The sequence below is a fragment of the Oncorhynchus mykiss genome, chromosome 23, assembly GCF_013265735.2.
Source record: "Oncorhynchus mykiss isolate Arlee chromosome 23, USDA_OmykA_1.1, whole genome shotgun sequence".
Classification (NCBI taxonomy): domain Eukaryota; kingdom Metazoa; phylum Chordata; class Actinopteri; order Salmoniformes; family Salmonidae; genus Oncorhynchus; species Oncorhynchus mykiss.
This window is the reverse complement of record NC_048587.1, coordinates 44,297,843-44,316,151: the sequence shown is the minus strand read 5'-3', so window position 1 is coordinate 44,316,151 and position 18,309 is coordinate 44,297,843. Positions and strand designations below refer to the sequence as shown.

General features: G+C 40.8%; 1 protein-coding gene across 9 annotated transcripts in view; it reads left to right on the top strand.

Moving 5' to 3' along the window:
- The window catches only part of LOC100301649 (calcium-activated potassium channel subunit alpha-1), a 208,472-nt gene extending 192,378 nt beyond the window's left edge, over nucleotides 1-16,094 (top strand). For 4 of the 9 annotated variants that reach the window (XM_021581131.2, XM_021581123.2, XM_021581121.2 and 1 more), the window contains 6 exons: nucleotides 964-1,094; nucleotides 2,166-2,360; nucleotides 2,720-2,847; nucleotides 3,067-3,288; nucleotides 10,708-10,736; nucleotides 12,323-16,094. In XM_021581131.2, coding sequence (XP_021436806.1) covers nucleotides 964-1,094; nucleotides 2,166-2,360; nucleotides 2,720-2,847; nucleotides 3,067-3,288; nucleotides 10,708-10,736; nucleotides 12,323-12,498 — 881 coding nt within the window. In that variant the 3' untranslated portion in view covers nucleotides 12,499-16,094. The remainder of the gene's footprint in view (nucleotides 1-963; nucleotides 1,095-2,165; nucleotides 2,361-2,719; nucleotides 2,848-3,066; nucleotides 3,289-10,707; nucleotides 10,737-12,322) is intronic. The other 5 variants (XM_021581142.2, XM_021581139.2, XM_021581133.2 and 2 more) reach the window with 2 other exon arrangements.
- Nucleotides 16,095-18,309: the final 2,215 nt, after the last annotated feature.

Sequence of the window (18,309 nt, the reverse complement as noted above, 5' to 3'; positions counted from 1 at the left end):
GTATGTCAAGATCTGCAACGGTACTGGGTCTTTCACACTCAACAGTTTCCTGTGTGTATCAAGAATGGTCCACCACCCAAAGGATATCCAGCCAACTTGACACAACTGTGGAAAGCATTGGAGTCACATGGGCCAGCATGCCTGTGGAACGCTTTCGACACCTTGTAGAGACACCTTGTATATGCCCCAAATAATTGAGTCTGTTCTGAGGGCAAAAGGGGTTACAACTCAATATTAGGAAGGTGTACCTAATGTTTTCTACACTCAGTGTATGTTTGGTTTCAAGGATGCCTGTAAAGATTAAGATCTTCTCCAAGTACAACAATGATTTGAATGTATACTTTTGAAATACTAAACCCCCTCTCATTCTCATAACAATCCATATCCCCTGCCATTGACTGTTTAAAGCAATCCCTCTGTGCTATCAGGCATTGTGTACGTTCTATCACTGAATATGTGATGCTTCATAGTCACTGTTGGATGTGAACCATGTCTTAGATTAAGTTGCACATTTAGTCTGTATGTAAAAGTATATAGTATGCATGATAATTCTTTACTCCATATGGTTGAGCTTTTGATCAAATTGAGTTATACTGTATTGTATATTCAGCAGCCTACACCTTGACCAAACCGGCCCCATACGCGCGTCCGCCATTGTGGTCATGTCGATTTTGTCTCTCCCCACCAGACGCGTTTATGAAGTTAAAATATCAAAACCAACTGTGAACCAACTCTATTAATTTGGAGACTGGTCGAAACACACATGAAACATTCATGGACATTTAGCTAGCTTGTTGTTGCTAGCTACTTTGTCCTGGGAGATAAACTTTAGGTTGTTATTTTCCCTGAAATCCATAATGGTCCTATTTTTTGGATCAACAGCATGTGTTTCATGCTATATACCATGATACTGTAGTAGCATACACATCAATAAGTTCATATTTGTATGTCTTTCTCCACCAGTGAATGACTCCAATGTTCAGTTCCTGGACCAGGATGATGATGATGACCCTGACACAGAATTGTACCTCACTCAGCCCTTTGCCTGTGGGACGGCCTTCGCAGTCAGTGTGCTGGATTCCCTGATGAGTGCGGTAAGACACAAAACCCAGACCTGAAGGCTTGTGTTGGCTCCCCTGAGCGATTGGCTAGGCTTTAGCTCAGTGGGCTCGCCAGAGACCCGGGTTCAGACCACAGTTGATAACGCAAAGTGCTTGTGGTTTAGACATTTCATAACCTAAATGCGCAATGAAAATATTGGTTACGAAGGTGTAACTATATATGTTTTTATCTAAAAGGTATCTATACAGACATCATCATATCAAGCAAGGTCTTAGTGGAATCCCATTGGTACAATTGCATTTTATGTCCCAGTGTTTAAAAAGCTCCCGGAAGACAGACACGAAAGCCTGGCACTTTACCTGGTATGATGGCTTCATCTGTCTACCTTTCACTTTGACTGAGAAGCTGCCTTCAAGTGCGATTCACTGTAGACAAAGGTCATGCTACTTAATAGATTGGCCTCGTCCATCATTCTGCTCTGGAGCCCTGACAGCGGCCCAGCCAGGGGACATGTTCCTGTGTAGAACAAACAAGGACAGACAGACAGAGAGACAGCTGTAGCCTCTATAGTCTACAGCGTTAGAAAGCGGCAGACATCACAGTACAGGCTCACTAATGGGGAACAAAGTAGTAACCAAGATGTGCATGATATTAGGGATAAGGGACAGAGATATCAAAAGGCCTGAACATGTTCTCTAGTCTACATTGGTGTAACTGACTAACAGGAGGTTGTTACATATTTATTACCCCACCACTGCTACTCTACTGTCGTCTCTTCTCTATCCGGCTAAACCTTTCGTTCCCGATCTTACCACTCCTAAGAGTACTTCAACAGCATGAATGTGTAGGAACAAGTCACTGTAGCTCTGTCTGATGGACGTGAAAGGAGAGGAGTGAGAGAGAGTGTAACCTGCAGTAATTGGAATATCCTGTTTGTTCAGTCTGGGTGCAGGGCGACGTGAAGAGACAGGCCAGGGTTAGATAGCACTGTCTCTTCAGGCTGCATGGCACTTTGCGTGGATTCAGCTGTGACTTTGACTGGGTTTGCTTTGCTTAAGGATACTCCCTCTCTCTCTCTTTCTCCTTCTTCTTCATCCTTTCAGACATACTTCAATGATAATATCCTCACCCTGATCCGGACGCTGGTAACAGGGGGGGCCACTCCAGAGCTGGAGGGTCTGTTGGCGGAGGAGAACGCATTACGAGGAGGCTACAGCACGCCGCAGACCCTCGCTAACCGGGACAGGTGTCGTGTGGCACAGCTAGCCTTGTACGACGGGCCTTTCGCTGACTTGGGAGTAAGTGACTGGTTGTGTTTTGTCACCTCGGCTTCCAGTAGAGAGAAGTCCTTCGGGACTGTTTGCTCATCGAGGCCAGTAGGGGAGAACAAGGCATGTGGAGATGGCTGGGTGATATGATATATCCAGGCCTGTGACCCCTATCATAGCAAATGCTGTACCATACAAACAATGGACATGTTTATAATGAAATTCGTTTTGAGGGAGATATACTATGTTCATATGTAAATACACCTTTCATTCACATTAAGAAATCTCTGTATTTTTATCTGATTGTTTTATTGAGATCTGTATCATTTGACAAACGTGTGTGAAATATCAAAACTCCTTATGAAATCTTCTGCTTCTCTGCCTTACAGGATGGTGGTTGCTACGGTGACTTGTTTTGTAAAGCTTTAAAAACATACAACATGCTGTGCTTCGGAATTTATCGATTAAGAGATGCACATTTAAACACACAAAGTCATACAAGTCAATGCACTAAACGGTGAGTATGTTGTAGCTTAAATTATTGTTGGCAGAATGTCCACTACCCAGAAGGCAAAACTGGTTGCAACGACATCATTACAACTAGATTTCAACCGTTGTAATATGTTTGTAATTACGCCATTTCAACCAGCTTTGGCATCTGGTTGATAATTTTTTGGGATAAATCAATAGTAGATCATCTGTATTGATGACTCTTCACTGGCTCTTTCCTCTTTAGGTATGTGATAACCAATCCGCCATATGGTTTTGAGTTGGTGCCATCAGACCTGATCTTCTGCCTGATGCAGTTTGACCACAATGCGGGTCAGTCCAGGGCCAGCCTCTCCCACAGCTCCCACTCCTCCCATTCTTCCAGCAAAAAGAGCTCCTCCGTCCATTCTCTCACTGCCACCAACCGTACCAACCGCACCAAGAGCAGGGACTCGCGGGACAAACAGAAGTATGTACCCCTCTGAAGATGGATGCATCCCAAATGGTACCCTATTCTCTATATAGTACACTAATTTTGACCAGAGCCCTAATGGACATTTCATTTATGGTACAAAAGGTTAATAAAATATAAAAGTGTTACTGCTTGACAGTTAGTGTCTCTTTTAAATCAGTACCAATTTGGGGGAAAAAAAAGAAAAAAGATTGTTGCTTTTAGGGTTCAGGGAATAGGGAGCCATTTGGGACGTATCCATGTTTGTCGAGTATTGCCTGTGAACTGTCTTAACTGTTGTCAAGTGTCCTATCCGGTTTCTTCTCACTGATCGACATCAATGGCTCTATAACATAGAAATCAAAATGGCTACCGAAGTGCCTTAAGTCGATGATGACAGCCAGTGCTTGACTTGGGCCAGAGCTGTCCGGAGCACTGTACCGGCACTTCTAATTTTTGGGGAATTGCATACCGGCTCCTCTATAAAACAAAATAGCATGTTGCCGGCCCAGATTCCCACACCAAGGCAAAAAAGTTTGATCAAAGTGGAATGAAGGCCGGATCTGCATTGAATAATAGCAAGGGAGAGTGGGCATTGATTTTTCTGATTCCACTTTGTTCAAGTTTATTTGCCGCTAGTCAGTGAATCTGTGACAGTAGACTTGTGCAGATTGAAAATGTCCTAGCCTGAATGGCATGATGCGCAGTTCCAAGTTGTCAAATTAAGGTTTCTAAGGTCATGGAAATTAGTTTCATAATTGTTGTTAATGTACATCATGAAAGCACACTTTTAAATATGATCAATCAATTAAAAAATTACATATCAGCCATTATCTGAAAGACCCTTCAGTGCATGTCTGTGGTGCTGCATGAGTGCCAGTGTGAGTGGGCTGTTGCCCAAGGAGAGAGAGCGCGACATTTCAACAGCCGGTATAAAATAATGACAGACAACAGTCTAACTAGATGGCCAAATCAAAACATAACTTGTAGCAGCTTTGTCGCCATTTAATTATAGCTAACTAAGCATTAATGTAGTTGTCGCCTTTCCACCGGCACTATAGATAGCCTAAATACATCTGCACCGTAGGAAAGCTGGGATTCCCCTCTACGGAAAAGTTTGAAAATGTATGCATTCCCTACTGTTAGTCGCTCTGGATAAGAGCATCTGCTAAATTACTTACATTTAAATGTATTAAACAGTTATTGTGACAACGTAAAAAATGATCTAAGAATAGCCTAATTGACAAATAACTTGCTGTGCAGAGATCTCCCCTGAAACAGTAATATCTGAGCCTTATACAATACCAGTCAAACTACTCATTCAAGGGTTTTTCTATATTTTACTATTTTCTACATTGTATAATAAAAGTGAAGACATCAAAACTATGAAATAACACATATGGAATCATCTAGTAACCAAAAAAGTGTTTAACAAATCAAACTATATTTTGGATTTTAGATTCTTCAAAGTAGCCATCCTTTTCCTTCACTCTGCGGTCCAACTCATCCCAAACCATCTCTGGGTTGAGGGTTGGGGATTGTGGAGGCCAGGTCATCTGATGCAGCACTCCATCACTCTCCTTCTTTGTCAATTACAATACACAAAGCCTGGAGGTGTGTTGGGTCATTGTCCTGTTGAAAAACAAATGATAGTTGCACTAAGCGCAAACCAGATGGGATGGAATGCTGGGGTAGCCATGCTGGTTAAGTGTGCCTTGAATTCTAAGTAAATCACTGACAGTGTCACCAGCAAAGCACATCACACCTCCTCCTCCATGCTTCACAGTGGGAAAAATACATGTGGAGATCATCTGTTAACCTACTCTGCCTCTCACAAATACATGGCGGTTGGAACAAAAATATCTCAAATTTGGACTCATCAGACCAAAGGGTAGATTTCTACCAGTTTAATGTCCCAAGCAAGCCTCTTCTTATTATTGGTGTCCTATAGTAGTGGTTTCTTTGCAGCAATTTGACCATGAAGGCCTGATTCACACAGTCTCCTCTGAACAGTTGATGTTGAGATGTGTCTGTTTCTTGAACTCTGTGAAGCATTTATTTGGGCTGCAATTTATGAAGCTGGTAACTCTAATGAAATTATCCTCTGCAGCAGAGGTAACTCTGGGTCTTTCTTTCCTGTGGCGGTCCTCATGAGAGAGCCAGTTTCATCATAGCGCTTGGTGGTTTTTGCGACTGCACTTGAAGAAACTTTCAAAGTTCTTGAAATGTTCTGGATTGATTGACATTAATGTCTTAAAGTAATGGTGGACTGTCATTTCTCTTTGCTTGTTTGAGCTGTTCTTGCCATAATATGGACTTGGTCTTTTACCAAATAGGGCTATCTTCTGTATAAACAAAAATGACTAAAAACAATACATTTTCATTAAAACACAAATAGCAAAACACAGTTTGTTGTTAATCCACCTGGCGTGTCAGATTTCAAAAAAGCTTTTCGGCGAAAGCATATCAAGCGTTTATGTAAGGACATTTCTCTCAGTAGACAAAACATTACAAACAGCTAGCAGCCAAGTAGATTGGTCACGAAAGTCAAAGAAGCAATAAATTAATCGCTTACCTTTGATTTTTAGATCTTTGCACACAAGACTCCCAGTTACACAAATGTTCCTTTTGTTCCATAAAAATTATTTTTATACCCAAAATACCTCCATTTGGTTGGCGCGTTATGTTCAGAAATCCACAGGCTCGAGCGGTCACAACCAGGCAGACAAACATTCCAAATAGTATCCGTAAAGTCTGTAGAAACATGTCAAATGTTTTTTATAATCAATCCTCTGGTTGTTTTTACAATATATATAATCAATAATATTTCAACCGGGACTAGCTTCTTCAATAGGAGAGAGAGAGAGAAAATGTCTGCTCCAAGCTGTTGCGCATGCAAAACGCTGCTGGCACCCAGCCATACAATGACGTGATGTGATCTTTCTCGCTCATTTTTCAAAATAAAATCCTGAAACTTTGTCTGAAGACTGTTCACACCATGGGGAAGCCATGGGAAAAGGAATCTGGTTGATACCCCTTTAAATGGAGCGAAGGCAGGCAATGGAACAGAGAGCTTTCAGGAAAAACAGCACTTCCAGGTTGGATTTTCCTCAGGTTTTCGCCTGCAATATCAGTTCTGTTATAATCACAGACAGTTGTTTTTGACAGTTTTGGAAACTTTAGAGTGTTTTCTATCCTAATCTGACATTTACAGTATATGCATATTCTAGATTCTGGGCCTGAGGCAGTTTAATTTGGGTACGTTTTTCATCCAAACATCAAAATACTGCCCCCTAGTCTCAAGAGGTTTAATAAACCATTTCTAAACAGTTTACTTACATTTATTAATCATTGTTCCTATATTTGTAAATGTCAGTAAGTAATCTCTAAATTAGCATTTAAGAATGTTAATTATTTATTACTGAGTTAAGATAATTAATAAGCTGTTTGATCATAGTATGTTCACAATTTCAAAACAATTTATAATGTACTAACAGTGTACTAAAAGCAGTTATTGTCAACTCATCAGATTACTTATAAGGCATGTGTTAATGGTTGATTAATGGTTTGACTCACTTTTTATAAACATATTTATAAATGTATTTATCTATGTCAGGTATTCCCAAACTGGGCAATGCCGTCGGCATATATAAAAAATGTATATACAGTATTTTTTTTTTCTTCACATTTTCAAACAGTCCATTTATATTTTCCAAAGGGACTATAAATTTGGGTGAGGTGTGAGTAGCCTCGTTTCACTGCCAAAAATAAAATTAAACCATCTCGTGTTCAGCGAAATAACAACACAATGTCAAGTACAGGTAGCCTAGTTAAATAATTACCATCCAATCACATTAACCATTACTTTTTTGCGGGAATTCCACTAACAGTCCATATGTAGCCAAACATAGTTGCTGCTCAATCCATTTGCTTGAAAGTTGATAAATGGTTAAAAAAGTAAGGCCTGTGTCCATAGAGACACATACCAGCTCTACTGGTAGTACTGCTACTACCAGCAGTACTGCACCTGTCAACGACACAAGTTGTTCTGCTTCCGCGAGCACATCCAATGCTAGCATCAGTAATTCTACATTTGTTGTTAGCCCAGCAAACATGGACACTGACAGTTGTGAATCTGATGCAGCCGAAGAGCTACTGCCCCCTTACCCGGGAAAGCATCGAACAACAGACCGGGACATTGGACCATCGAAGAGGCGCAAATATGATGAGAACTACATTGATTTGGGGTTCACTTAAATTAGGAGTAGTGCCTTTCCTCAGCCACAGTGTGTTATATGTGCAAAAGTACTATCTCAGAACTCGATGAAACTCAGACATTTAGAGACAAAACATGGCCATTTGAAAAATAAGCCATGGGAGTAGTAAGACATGTATAAAAGCAACAGATACCATTAATAAGAAGGGTCTAGAAGCATCTTATATGGTGAGCTACCGAGTGGCTAGGACAGGCAAGCCCCATGTTATTGTGAGGACTTCATTCTTCCTGGCTGGGACAATGCTGGGGGGAAAAGGCCCAAAAAACTATACAGGTCCAAACAGCCCTATGCCACTATGTTTTCACTGCAGTGACGGATAAGGGATATATCTCAGTCCAGGGATGGAAGGTGTCACTGGACTCCTAATTATCCCATTATCCAATCCGCGAAATCGAGAAGATTGAATTAATACTCGTTTTTTATTAAACTGCCTTGTTCATCAGCATGCTAGGCTAACTAATGCTAAAGCAGCCCATTGGATTCCAGAACACTCCCGACAGCAACTCACCCCAATGCTAGGCGTCACATGCTGTTTATAAATGGTTTATTAGGCTCCAGCTGAATATAATGCAATACTACAATACTACACTACACTCTCTAAACACTCTCTAAACAAGGAACTACTCACACAAACTGCATACTAAAAGATCATTTGTGTGTGATCTCCTTGAGAAAACTGAAGTTTAAGTGTGGGTTTACAGGATATCTTTAACAGTTACTGAGGTTGCTGAGTGAATGCTACAATGGTTAGTACTCTAGGTGAGACTACAAATATACTTACAAGCTTGTTTTTATTTATCTTGCATATTTTTTGGTCTTACATAGCATACTTATTTTAGTATTTTAATATAGGCGAATGCCTCTTTTAGATATATTAAGTTTGGATGTTGCATGCTTTTCATATATTTTTTTTAATTACAGTCAAATCAAAAAAAGAGGACCATTTATACAGTAGCATGGATAACTCTCTGAACGCTGTGGAAACAAGCATGGACATTCTATAGTTGCTTTGCATTTGTATACCAATGTAGAGTACATGCTGTAACATAATTTTATAAATAATTTTATTAGCAAATGAATTGGAACCATGTTACACTTTGATGTGTTCAAATGTTTTTAGGGATGGATATTAAGCTAGCCTGAGGCTAGAACTTTTTATACTGGGCTAGTAGATAATCTGACAAACAAGCCAGCCAGGCCAGTGAAATGTTCAAATATCGCATGGCACAGATTTTGGACATGAATTTGTGATCTACTAGCCTGGCTGGTCAGTGCCCAAAATCCTTAAAGGAATACTTTGGGATTTTGGCAATGAGGCCCTTTTATCTACTGCTCCGGAGACAGATGAACTCGTAGATACCCATGCTAGTAGATACCTATAGACTTCCAGACATTGCACCTACGCCAGTAAGCATTGGCTCTCGAAACGACCTCTAACTTCCTTCATAGTGGACACAGACATAAACATGGTATACACGAGTTCATCTGACTCAGAGGAAGTAGATACAAAATCCTGAAGAACCCCTTTAAGTTTCATCCTAGCACATTTAGACTGGTTATTAGACATACAGTGGGGAGAACAAGTATTTGATACACTGCCGATTTTGCAGGTTTTCCTACTTACAAAGCATGTAGAGGTCTGTAATTTTTCTTATCATAGGTACACTTCAACTGTGAGAGATGCAATCTAAAACAAAAATCCAGAAAATCACATTGTATGATTTATAAGTAATTAATTTGTATTTTATTGCATGACATAAGTATTTAATACATCAGAAAAGCAAAACGTAATATTTGGTACAGAAACCTTTGTTTGCAATTACAGAGATCATATGTTTCCTGTAGTTCTTGACCAGGTTTGCACACACTGCAACAGGGATTTTGGCCCACTCCTCCATACAGACCTTCTCCAGATCCTTCAGGTTTCGGGGCTGTCGCTGGGCAATAAGTACTTTCAACTCCCTCCAAAGATTTTCTATTGGGTTCAGGTCTGGAGACTGGCTAGGCCACTCCAGGACCTTGAGATGCTTCTTACGGAGTCACTCCTTAGTTTCCCTGGCTGTGTGTTTCGGGTCGTAGTCATGCTGGAAGACCCAGCCACGACCCATCTTCAATGCTCTTACTGAGGGAAGGAGGTTGTTGGCCAAGATCTCGCGATACATGGCCCCATCCATCCTCCCCTCAATACGGTGCAGTCGTCCTGTCCCCTTTGCAGAAAAGCTTCCCCAAAGAATGATGTTTCCACCTCCATGCTTCACGGTTGGGATGGTGTTCTTGGGGTTGTACTTATCCTTCTTCTTCCTCCAAACACGGCGAGTGGAGTTTAGACCAAACAGCTCTATTTTTGTCTCATCAGACCAGATGACCTTCTCCCATTCCTCCTCTGGATCATCCAGATGGTCATTGGCAAACTTCAGACGGGCCTGGACATGCGCTGGCTTGAGCAGGGGGACCTTGCGTGTGCTGCAGGATTTTAATCCATGACGGTGTAGTGTGTTACTAATGGTTTTCTTTGAGACTGTGGTCCCAGCTCTCTTCAGGTCATTGACCAGGTCCTGCCGTGTAGTTCTGGGCTGATCCCTCACCTTCCTCATGATCATTGATGCCCCACGAGGTGAGATCTTGCATGGAGCCCCAGACAGAGGGTGATTGACCGTCATCTTGAACTTCTTCCATTTTCTAATAGTTGCGCCAACAGTTGTCCTTACACAGCTCTCTGGTCTTGGCCGTTGTGAAGAGGTTGGAGTCTGTTTGATTGAGTGTGTGGACAGGTGTCTTTTATACAGGTAACGAGTTCAAACAGGTGCAGTTAATACAGGTAATGAGTGGAGAACAGGAGGGCTTCTTAAAGAAAAACTAACAGGTCTGTGAGAGCCTGAATTCTTACTGGTTGGTAGGTAATCAAATACTTATGTCATGCAATAAAATGCTAATTAATTACTTAAAAATCACACAATGTGATTTTATGGATTTTTGTTTTAGATTCCGTCTCTCACAGTTGAAGTGTACCTATGATAAAAAATTACAGACCTCTACATGCTTTGTAAGTAGGAAAACCTGCAAAATCGGCAATGTATCAAATACTTGTTCTCCCCACTGGTTATACAATGTATGATGCCTATTTGTCTTACATGCGTAGTTCACACTTGTTTTTCTAAAGTGCAACAAGGATGAATAAAATGGGCCAAGGTATGGATGCGATGAATGAATATGCATGAAGTAGATAATGCATCAAAGTCATGCCCTTGTTGACTTTTTTTTTTTGCTTTCTAAATGAAAGCATAGAAGCTTCTGGTGTTTCCAAAATAAATGCTACAACGCCCGACAGCATCCCAGACCTGCATGACTATAAACCCGTCATCAGTCCCTCTTAAATACTCTATTACGGAGTAGTTTATATGACCACACCAAATGGTTTGATGCCACTTTGACTTGTTTTCAGACAAATTTAACAGCAAACACATTTTCCAGATGGGGACAATAAAGTAAACAAGTGAAGTCAGTCAAAGTAGAGTATATCCTTTCAGCCATTATGGATCTTTCTACACTAGTCACCAGATACTTCAGCCATTATGGATCTTTCTACACTAGTCACCAGATACTTCAGCCATTATGGATCTTTCTACACTAGTCACCAGATACTTCAGCCATTATGGATCTTTCTACACTAACCACCAGATACTTCAGCCATTATGGATCTTTCTACACTAACCACCAGATACTTCAGCCATTATGGATCTTTCTACACTAACCACCAGATACTTCAGCCATTATGGATCTTTCTACACTAACCACCAGATACTTCAGCCATTAGGGATCTTTCTACACTAACCACCAGATACTTCAGCCATTATGGATCTTTCTACACTAGTCACCAGATACTTCAGCCATTAGGGATCTTTCTACACTAACCACCAGATGCTTCAGCCATTATGGAACTTTCTACACTAACCACCAGATACTTCAGCCATTATGGATCTTTCTACACTAACCACCAGATATGTTAGCCATTAGGGATCTTTCAACACTAACCACCATATACTTCTGTGAAAGTACACTTGTTAGGACAATGTCATTGAATAAGTAATTTCATAATTTAATATATACAGTACGGATATCAAATCAACCGTCAGTTGGTCTTGTAGTTCTAATTTGATCCACACAATGCAGGTTGCATCAAGCCAAAGCCTGAAGCCCCACATAAAGCAATATTACTTTTGAATTATTTTAAATCTTGAATATAAACATTATCGATTTTGGGTGGATCCCAAATGGGACCCTATTCCCTTTTAAAGTGCACTACTTTTGACCAGGACCCATAAAGCTCTGGGTCAAAAGTAGTGCACTATATAAGGATTAGGGTGCCATTAGGGATGCAACCTATGAGTCCATTTCAGCCATCCCAGCTGACCCAGAGGAGAATGCATTGATTGTTGTAGACTATTGTACTGTGGCGTTACATTATGATATTTGCATTGCATGACCACTGACACACACAACAGCATGGTAAACTATTCTATAAAGATAGCTTGCTATCTGACATTAGGTCCCATTCAGCTTAAACAGTACTGATTTGGAATGCTTATGATATAGCCTTTTGGAAACAGTGATTGCACTCCAAGTGGCACCTTATTCCCCAGTGCACTACTTTTGACCATTTCCTTATGGGTTCTGGTCAAAAGAAGGTGCACTGTATAGGGAATAGGGTGACATTTAAGACGGAACCAGTAACATCCACAAACCATTAACTGTTTAATTTCTCTGTTGCTTCTCAGAAAAGACATGGTTTACAGATGAGCCTGAGAACGCGGCCTACCACAGGAACATTCACATCAAGCCAATGAATAGTAGTCACCGTAGTCACACAGCCAACCACCAGGTCAACCAGAACCCTTACAAATCCACCAACAACCATATTCCATCCATCAGAGAGGTGGAGGACGAATGCTGAACTACAGAACCCCATGTTGACACCCACAGTTGAACCCACCTGTAGAACACCTGGAAAAAGAACTTGGAACTCGAACCCAAGAACATCTAGAACCCACCTAGAGAACACATGGAAGTACACCAAGAACCCATGGAGCTGGAACCTGAAGAACACCTTAAAGCTTGAATCTTTAGTTGCTTTAATTATAAATACCCATTGAATCTTGAAGAATATAACTTAAACTTGCCTCATGAGCTTAGTTCAACTGTCGTACCCCATCAGAACCCAAAATATAAGTTTGTTTTACTCCAATGTTTGTAAATGTAAACAAATACTGTATAGCCTCAAAACATGGTTAAAACTGTAATGTTGATATTTTGGCTGGTCAGTCCTTGCATCCATAGCTCTCTCTCTGAATTAGAGAGTGGTTACATTGCACCAGACCTATCCCTTTTTTTACCCCCCAAAAAAGGGTTGACTGCTTTATTGTTTCAAGTAAAGATTCTAGCTTTAAAGGGATACTTTGGGATTGTATATATTTCCCCCAGATTCAGATGAACTTGTGGATACAAATTGTATGTCTCTGTGTCCAGTATGAAGGAAGTTTGAGTTAGTTTCACGAGCCAATGCTAACTAGCGTTACACATAGACTCCCAGACATTGCGCTATCTGCTAGCGTGCTAGCATGCTAGCAGATACCCATAAACTTTCAGTCATTGCGCTAACGCAAGTTAGCAACTTCCTTCAAACTGCATGCAGAGACATAAAAATGGTATCCACTCTGAGGAAGTAGATTTAGGACCTCATTGCCAAAATCCCGAAGCATTCTTTTAACATAGAACTCCAGAGAACAAAGGAGTAGTTGGGACGAATGGGGTGTTTGCATGGGAAAACATCATTCAGTATTCTCCCTCAGATTCCTTCTTCATCAGTCACCAGTTACTGATCACATCAGTACAAACAAACCTCTTGGAAAAGGACAACCTTTTTCCAGTTCATATGTACAGTACACACAGTAACATAATATATATATTTATATATAAATGAAGCAACGTAATATACATAAATACAATCATATATCAATCAAATGTACAGTCAGACAGTCACTAACGTTAACACTCAGCCATGTAGTTTGCACAGCCAGTTCCTCCTTAGTGACCAGACTCCATCAATTACACATTTTGGAGAATGAGGGTCGCTTCAGTCAGAATAGATAGCAACGCAACACAAGATTACATATGATGAAACTTTATATTAGATTGTTATGAAACTGGACAAATTATTTGCCATTGAAAGCATTTTCATTTTTTTTACTTTCATTTGTAGAAGGGTGTTTCAAGACTGACATGTATCCAGTATTGGAAAGTCGTACGCTTTGGGTCCATGTGTTTTTGACATGCCTGGTAAGATACAATACATAACAAAGTTTGCAAAAGGGTATATGGTATTTTTTGTGAAATGCAGTCCCACCAGAATTATATTGTTATCGATTTTGATTTCACCATATTATCACTTTGTGGATCGTCATTTAATACGAGTAAATTCCCAAGACTATATTTGTGATTGATTGTCAACATTCATGTCAAAATAGTACATTTTATTGTATTGGCCCAAGCCTTATTTCGATTGGCCAGTTTGTTTTTGCGTCTTCTGATCTACAGGATACTTCCTGCCTTTTTAGCTTTGATATCAATGTCCAACAAATATACTGGAATATGAGATGTGGGTGGAATGACACTGGAAATACAAAATAAACCATATTCCCAATACATTTGACCTGTCATTATAGCGGCATAATGCTATAACCCAAGTATGATGATGCTGTTTTGGAGGATGTTCAGTAAGCTAACCGAGCAGCTAATAAGATGAACGGACCTTAATTACCTTAACTAATAGGCCTACCTATTGGATTATGTTATACTGTATTACCCTACCTGTATAATCCTACCTATACCTTAATAGACTTATCTGGAAGCACAGGGAGGGTTATACTGTATAACCCTACCTATACCTTAATTACCTTAATAGACGTACCTGGAAGCAAAGGGAGGGTTATACTGTATAACCCTACCTGTATAACCCTACCTATACCTTAATTACCTTAATAGACGTACCTGGAAGCACAGGGAGGGTTAAATAAGTTATGTTAATATCACCAGGAATTAGGTGAAAGAATGAGAAAGCCACATATCGTATGAAGTGGGTGTATATATCTGTAGCTCTGGTACCATCGCGCACCTACAACAACCCCTGACCCCTGAACCCACTCACCAATCTTACAGCTCTCTCCGCAACTCTCTGTTAGTAGAGGAATGTGCATTAACCTCCTGGACCAGTGCTATACCTGTAGACAGATCCTCTTTTGGCTGCAAGCTCTGCTTGGCATGGAGGCACTAGAGTAGCTTGAAAGTTCTCCATGACCAGTCCCAGTGCTATACTCAGACGGTAGAAGAAGGTCAAGGATTTTCTGTAGATATACCCCAAAACAGCTGAATCATAATGGGAGCATTTGGCTAACTACAGTACAAAGCTTTTTAATGCCAGTTTCTCATGTTTTGGTGTAACACAACTGACACTCAAACTCTACACCAATTTGTCATGTCTATAAACCATAACCATATGTGTTAATCTATTTTCTGTCTGCATACAATACAAAGCAGTACATGACTTTAAAGAGACAGAAAAATTCAGTAATCTGAAGAAAGAAATGATGTGGTATTTTGCTGACTTGGGGAATACCCAAGATTTCCGTGCCTCTGTGCCAGCATTGTGCCGGGCAGTGTTTAGGTCAAAGGACTCTGGCTAAAGACCCACTGTAGAGAAAGTGGTTTATTAAGATAGGGATTATATAGAAGCAGGGCATGTATATTGCTATTGCTAAAGAAGAGCGTGTCATATCTAGTCATAGAGGCATTTCAAACCGTATAAATTACATTTCAAATCATGTAAATTCTTGGGAAAATGTGATATTTAATTGTAAAAGGTTATTGGGAATGTACAGATTCCCTGAAGATAATTAGCATTGTAACGAATGATGAGAGTTAAAGTCTTAAACTAACATTGAAATTAGGAATTTACTTAGTAACTGCGAAATAAAATGTTCTATGTTTACTTCTTGGTCCTTTCAAGAAGTCAATACAAAGCTTTAGTGAATTATTCCTATTGCGTTTCTAGATGTTGGGTGAAGAGGAGATTGGCATTGCAGTTTAGTTAGTTTTGTTTGTATATTTTAACACTTTGATTTGTGGATACAATGACAAGTGCTATGTTTATATTTCTGACTATGTCGTACAGATGTAGAATCTTAATTTGAGCCAGTTTGCTACAGCAAGGAAATAATCCTGCAGCAAAAGGAAATGTGAATGATGTGTATTAGAATTCATGGACATTATGAAAATGTTCCTTTAGGGAAAATCAAGTCTGAAATTTCAAAGTAGAAACTACAAACTTCAGAAGCCTTTTTGAACCTCAAATACACTACTATCAAATTAAGGTCCTATGTCTGTACATACAATATCCAATGCTAAATACAGTATATTGTCTTTTTAAGGATTGTAAATAAGTTGTACATGATTTCATTTTGTATTTTCACAAATTAAAAAAACTGATGTATTGTGTTCTATGTCATATTGTTATTTGTGATCTTGTATTTGTTTTTAGGTGGGGGGATCCCTAATAATTGAATTACTAATTATATTGTACATATGCAATATCAACTCCATTTTAAGAGGAATACAGTCCAGTATACTGTAGTTTCTAGGCTATATATTCTAGTATACACAAGGCATTTTGGGGCATAGGTAATGTATGTTTTTCCTACTCACACTTTCCAATGCACTTCTCAGTAGTTGGTATTCAAAATCAAATGAAATGTGTGTTGAATACAACAGGTGTAGTAGACCTTACAGTGAAATACTTACTCACAAGCCCTTAACCAACAATGCAGTTTTAAGCAAAAAATACCCCCTAAAATTATAAATAAAAGTGACAAATATTAAATAGCAGAAGTAAAACAACAATAGCGAGGCTATGCCAGGGGGTACCGGTACAGAGTCAATGTGCGCGGGCACCGTTTAGTCGAGGTAATTGAGGTAATATGTACATGTCAGTATAGTAGAGTTATTAAAGTGACTAGGCATAGATAATAAACAGAGTAGCAGCAGAGTAAAATGGGGGGACAATGCAAATAGTCTGGGTAGCCATTTGATTAGATGTTCAGGAGTCTTGTGGCTTGGAGGTAGAAGCTGTTTAGAAGACTCTTGGACCTAGACTTGGCGCTCCGCTACCGCTTGTGGTAGCAGAGAGAACAGTCTATATCTAGGGTGGCTGGAGTTTTTGACAATTTTTAGGGCCTTCCTCTGACACTGCCTGGTGTAGAGGTCCTGGATGGAAGATTGGCCCCAGTGAAGTACTGGGCCGTACGGACTACCCTCTGTAGTGCCTTGTGGTCGGAGACCGAGCAGTTGCCATACCAGGCAGTGATGTAACCAGTCAGGATGCTCTCGATGGTGCAGCTGTAGAACCTTTATGCCAAATATTTTCAGTCTCCTGAGGGGGAATAGGTTTTGTCATGCCCTCTTCACGACTGTCTTGGTGTGCTTGGACCATGTTAGTTTGTTGGTGATGTGGACACCAGGAACTTGAAGCGCTCAACCTGCTCGACTACAGCCCTGTTGTTGATAATGGGGGTGTGCTCTGTCCTTCTTTTACTGTAGTCCACAAGCTTCTCCTTTGTCTTGATCATGTTGAAGGAACGTTTGTTGTCCTGTCACCAAACGGCCAGGTCTCTGACCTCCTCCCTTTAGGCTGTCTCGTCATTGTCTGTGATCAGGCTTACCACTGTTGTGGTCGGCAAACTTAATGATGGTGTTGGAGCCGTGCCTCCGCATGCAGTCATGAGTGAACAGGGAGTACAGGAGGGGACTGAGCACGCACCCCAGAGGGGCCCCCGTGTTGAGGATGTGTTGTTTCTTACCCTTTACACCTTGGGGCGGCCTGTCAGGAAGTCTAGGATCCAGTTGCAGAGGGAGGTGTTTAGTCCCAGGGTCCTTAGCTTGGTGATGAGCTTTGAGGGCACTTGTGTTGAACGCTGAGCTGTAGTCAAGGAATCGCATTCTCACATAAGTGTTCCTTTTGTCTAGGTGTGTCCAGGTATTCAGATTTACCTTGTGCAGGTGTGTAACATGCTTTTTAAATACGGTGTACCTTTAATTCAAATTTTGTTGACAGACTCACTAGAATATCAAGAGAAGAGGTTCAGAATATTAGGGATCAATGAAAGAGTTAGAGACAGCAGGTGCGGTAGAGAGAGAGCATGTTTGGGACAAGGTAGCATGTCCAGTGAACAGGTCAGGGTTCCATAGCCGCAGGCAGAACAGTTGAAACTGGAGCAGCAGCATGTCCAGGTGGACTGGGGACAGCAAGGAGTCATCAGGCCAGGTAGTCCTGAGGCATGGTCCTTTGGGCTCAGGTCCTCCGAGAGAAGAGAAAGAGAAACAGAACAAGAGAGGGAGAATAAAAGGGAGCATACTTAAATTCACACAGGACACCGGATAAGACCGGAGAAATACTCCAGATATAACAGACTGACCCTAGCCCCCCGACACAAACTATTGCAGCATAAATACTGGAGGCTGAGACAGGAGGGGTCGGGAGACACTGTGGCCCTGTCCGACGATACCCCCGGACAGGGTCGAACGGGCAGGATTTAACCCCACCCACTTTTCCAAAGCACAACCCCCACACCACTAGAGGGATATCTTCAACCACCAACCTACTACCTTGAGACAAGGCTGAGTATAGCCCAAGAAGATCTCCCCCACGGCACGAACC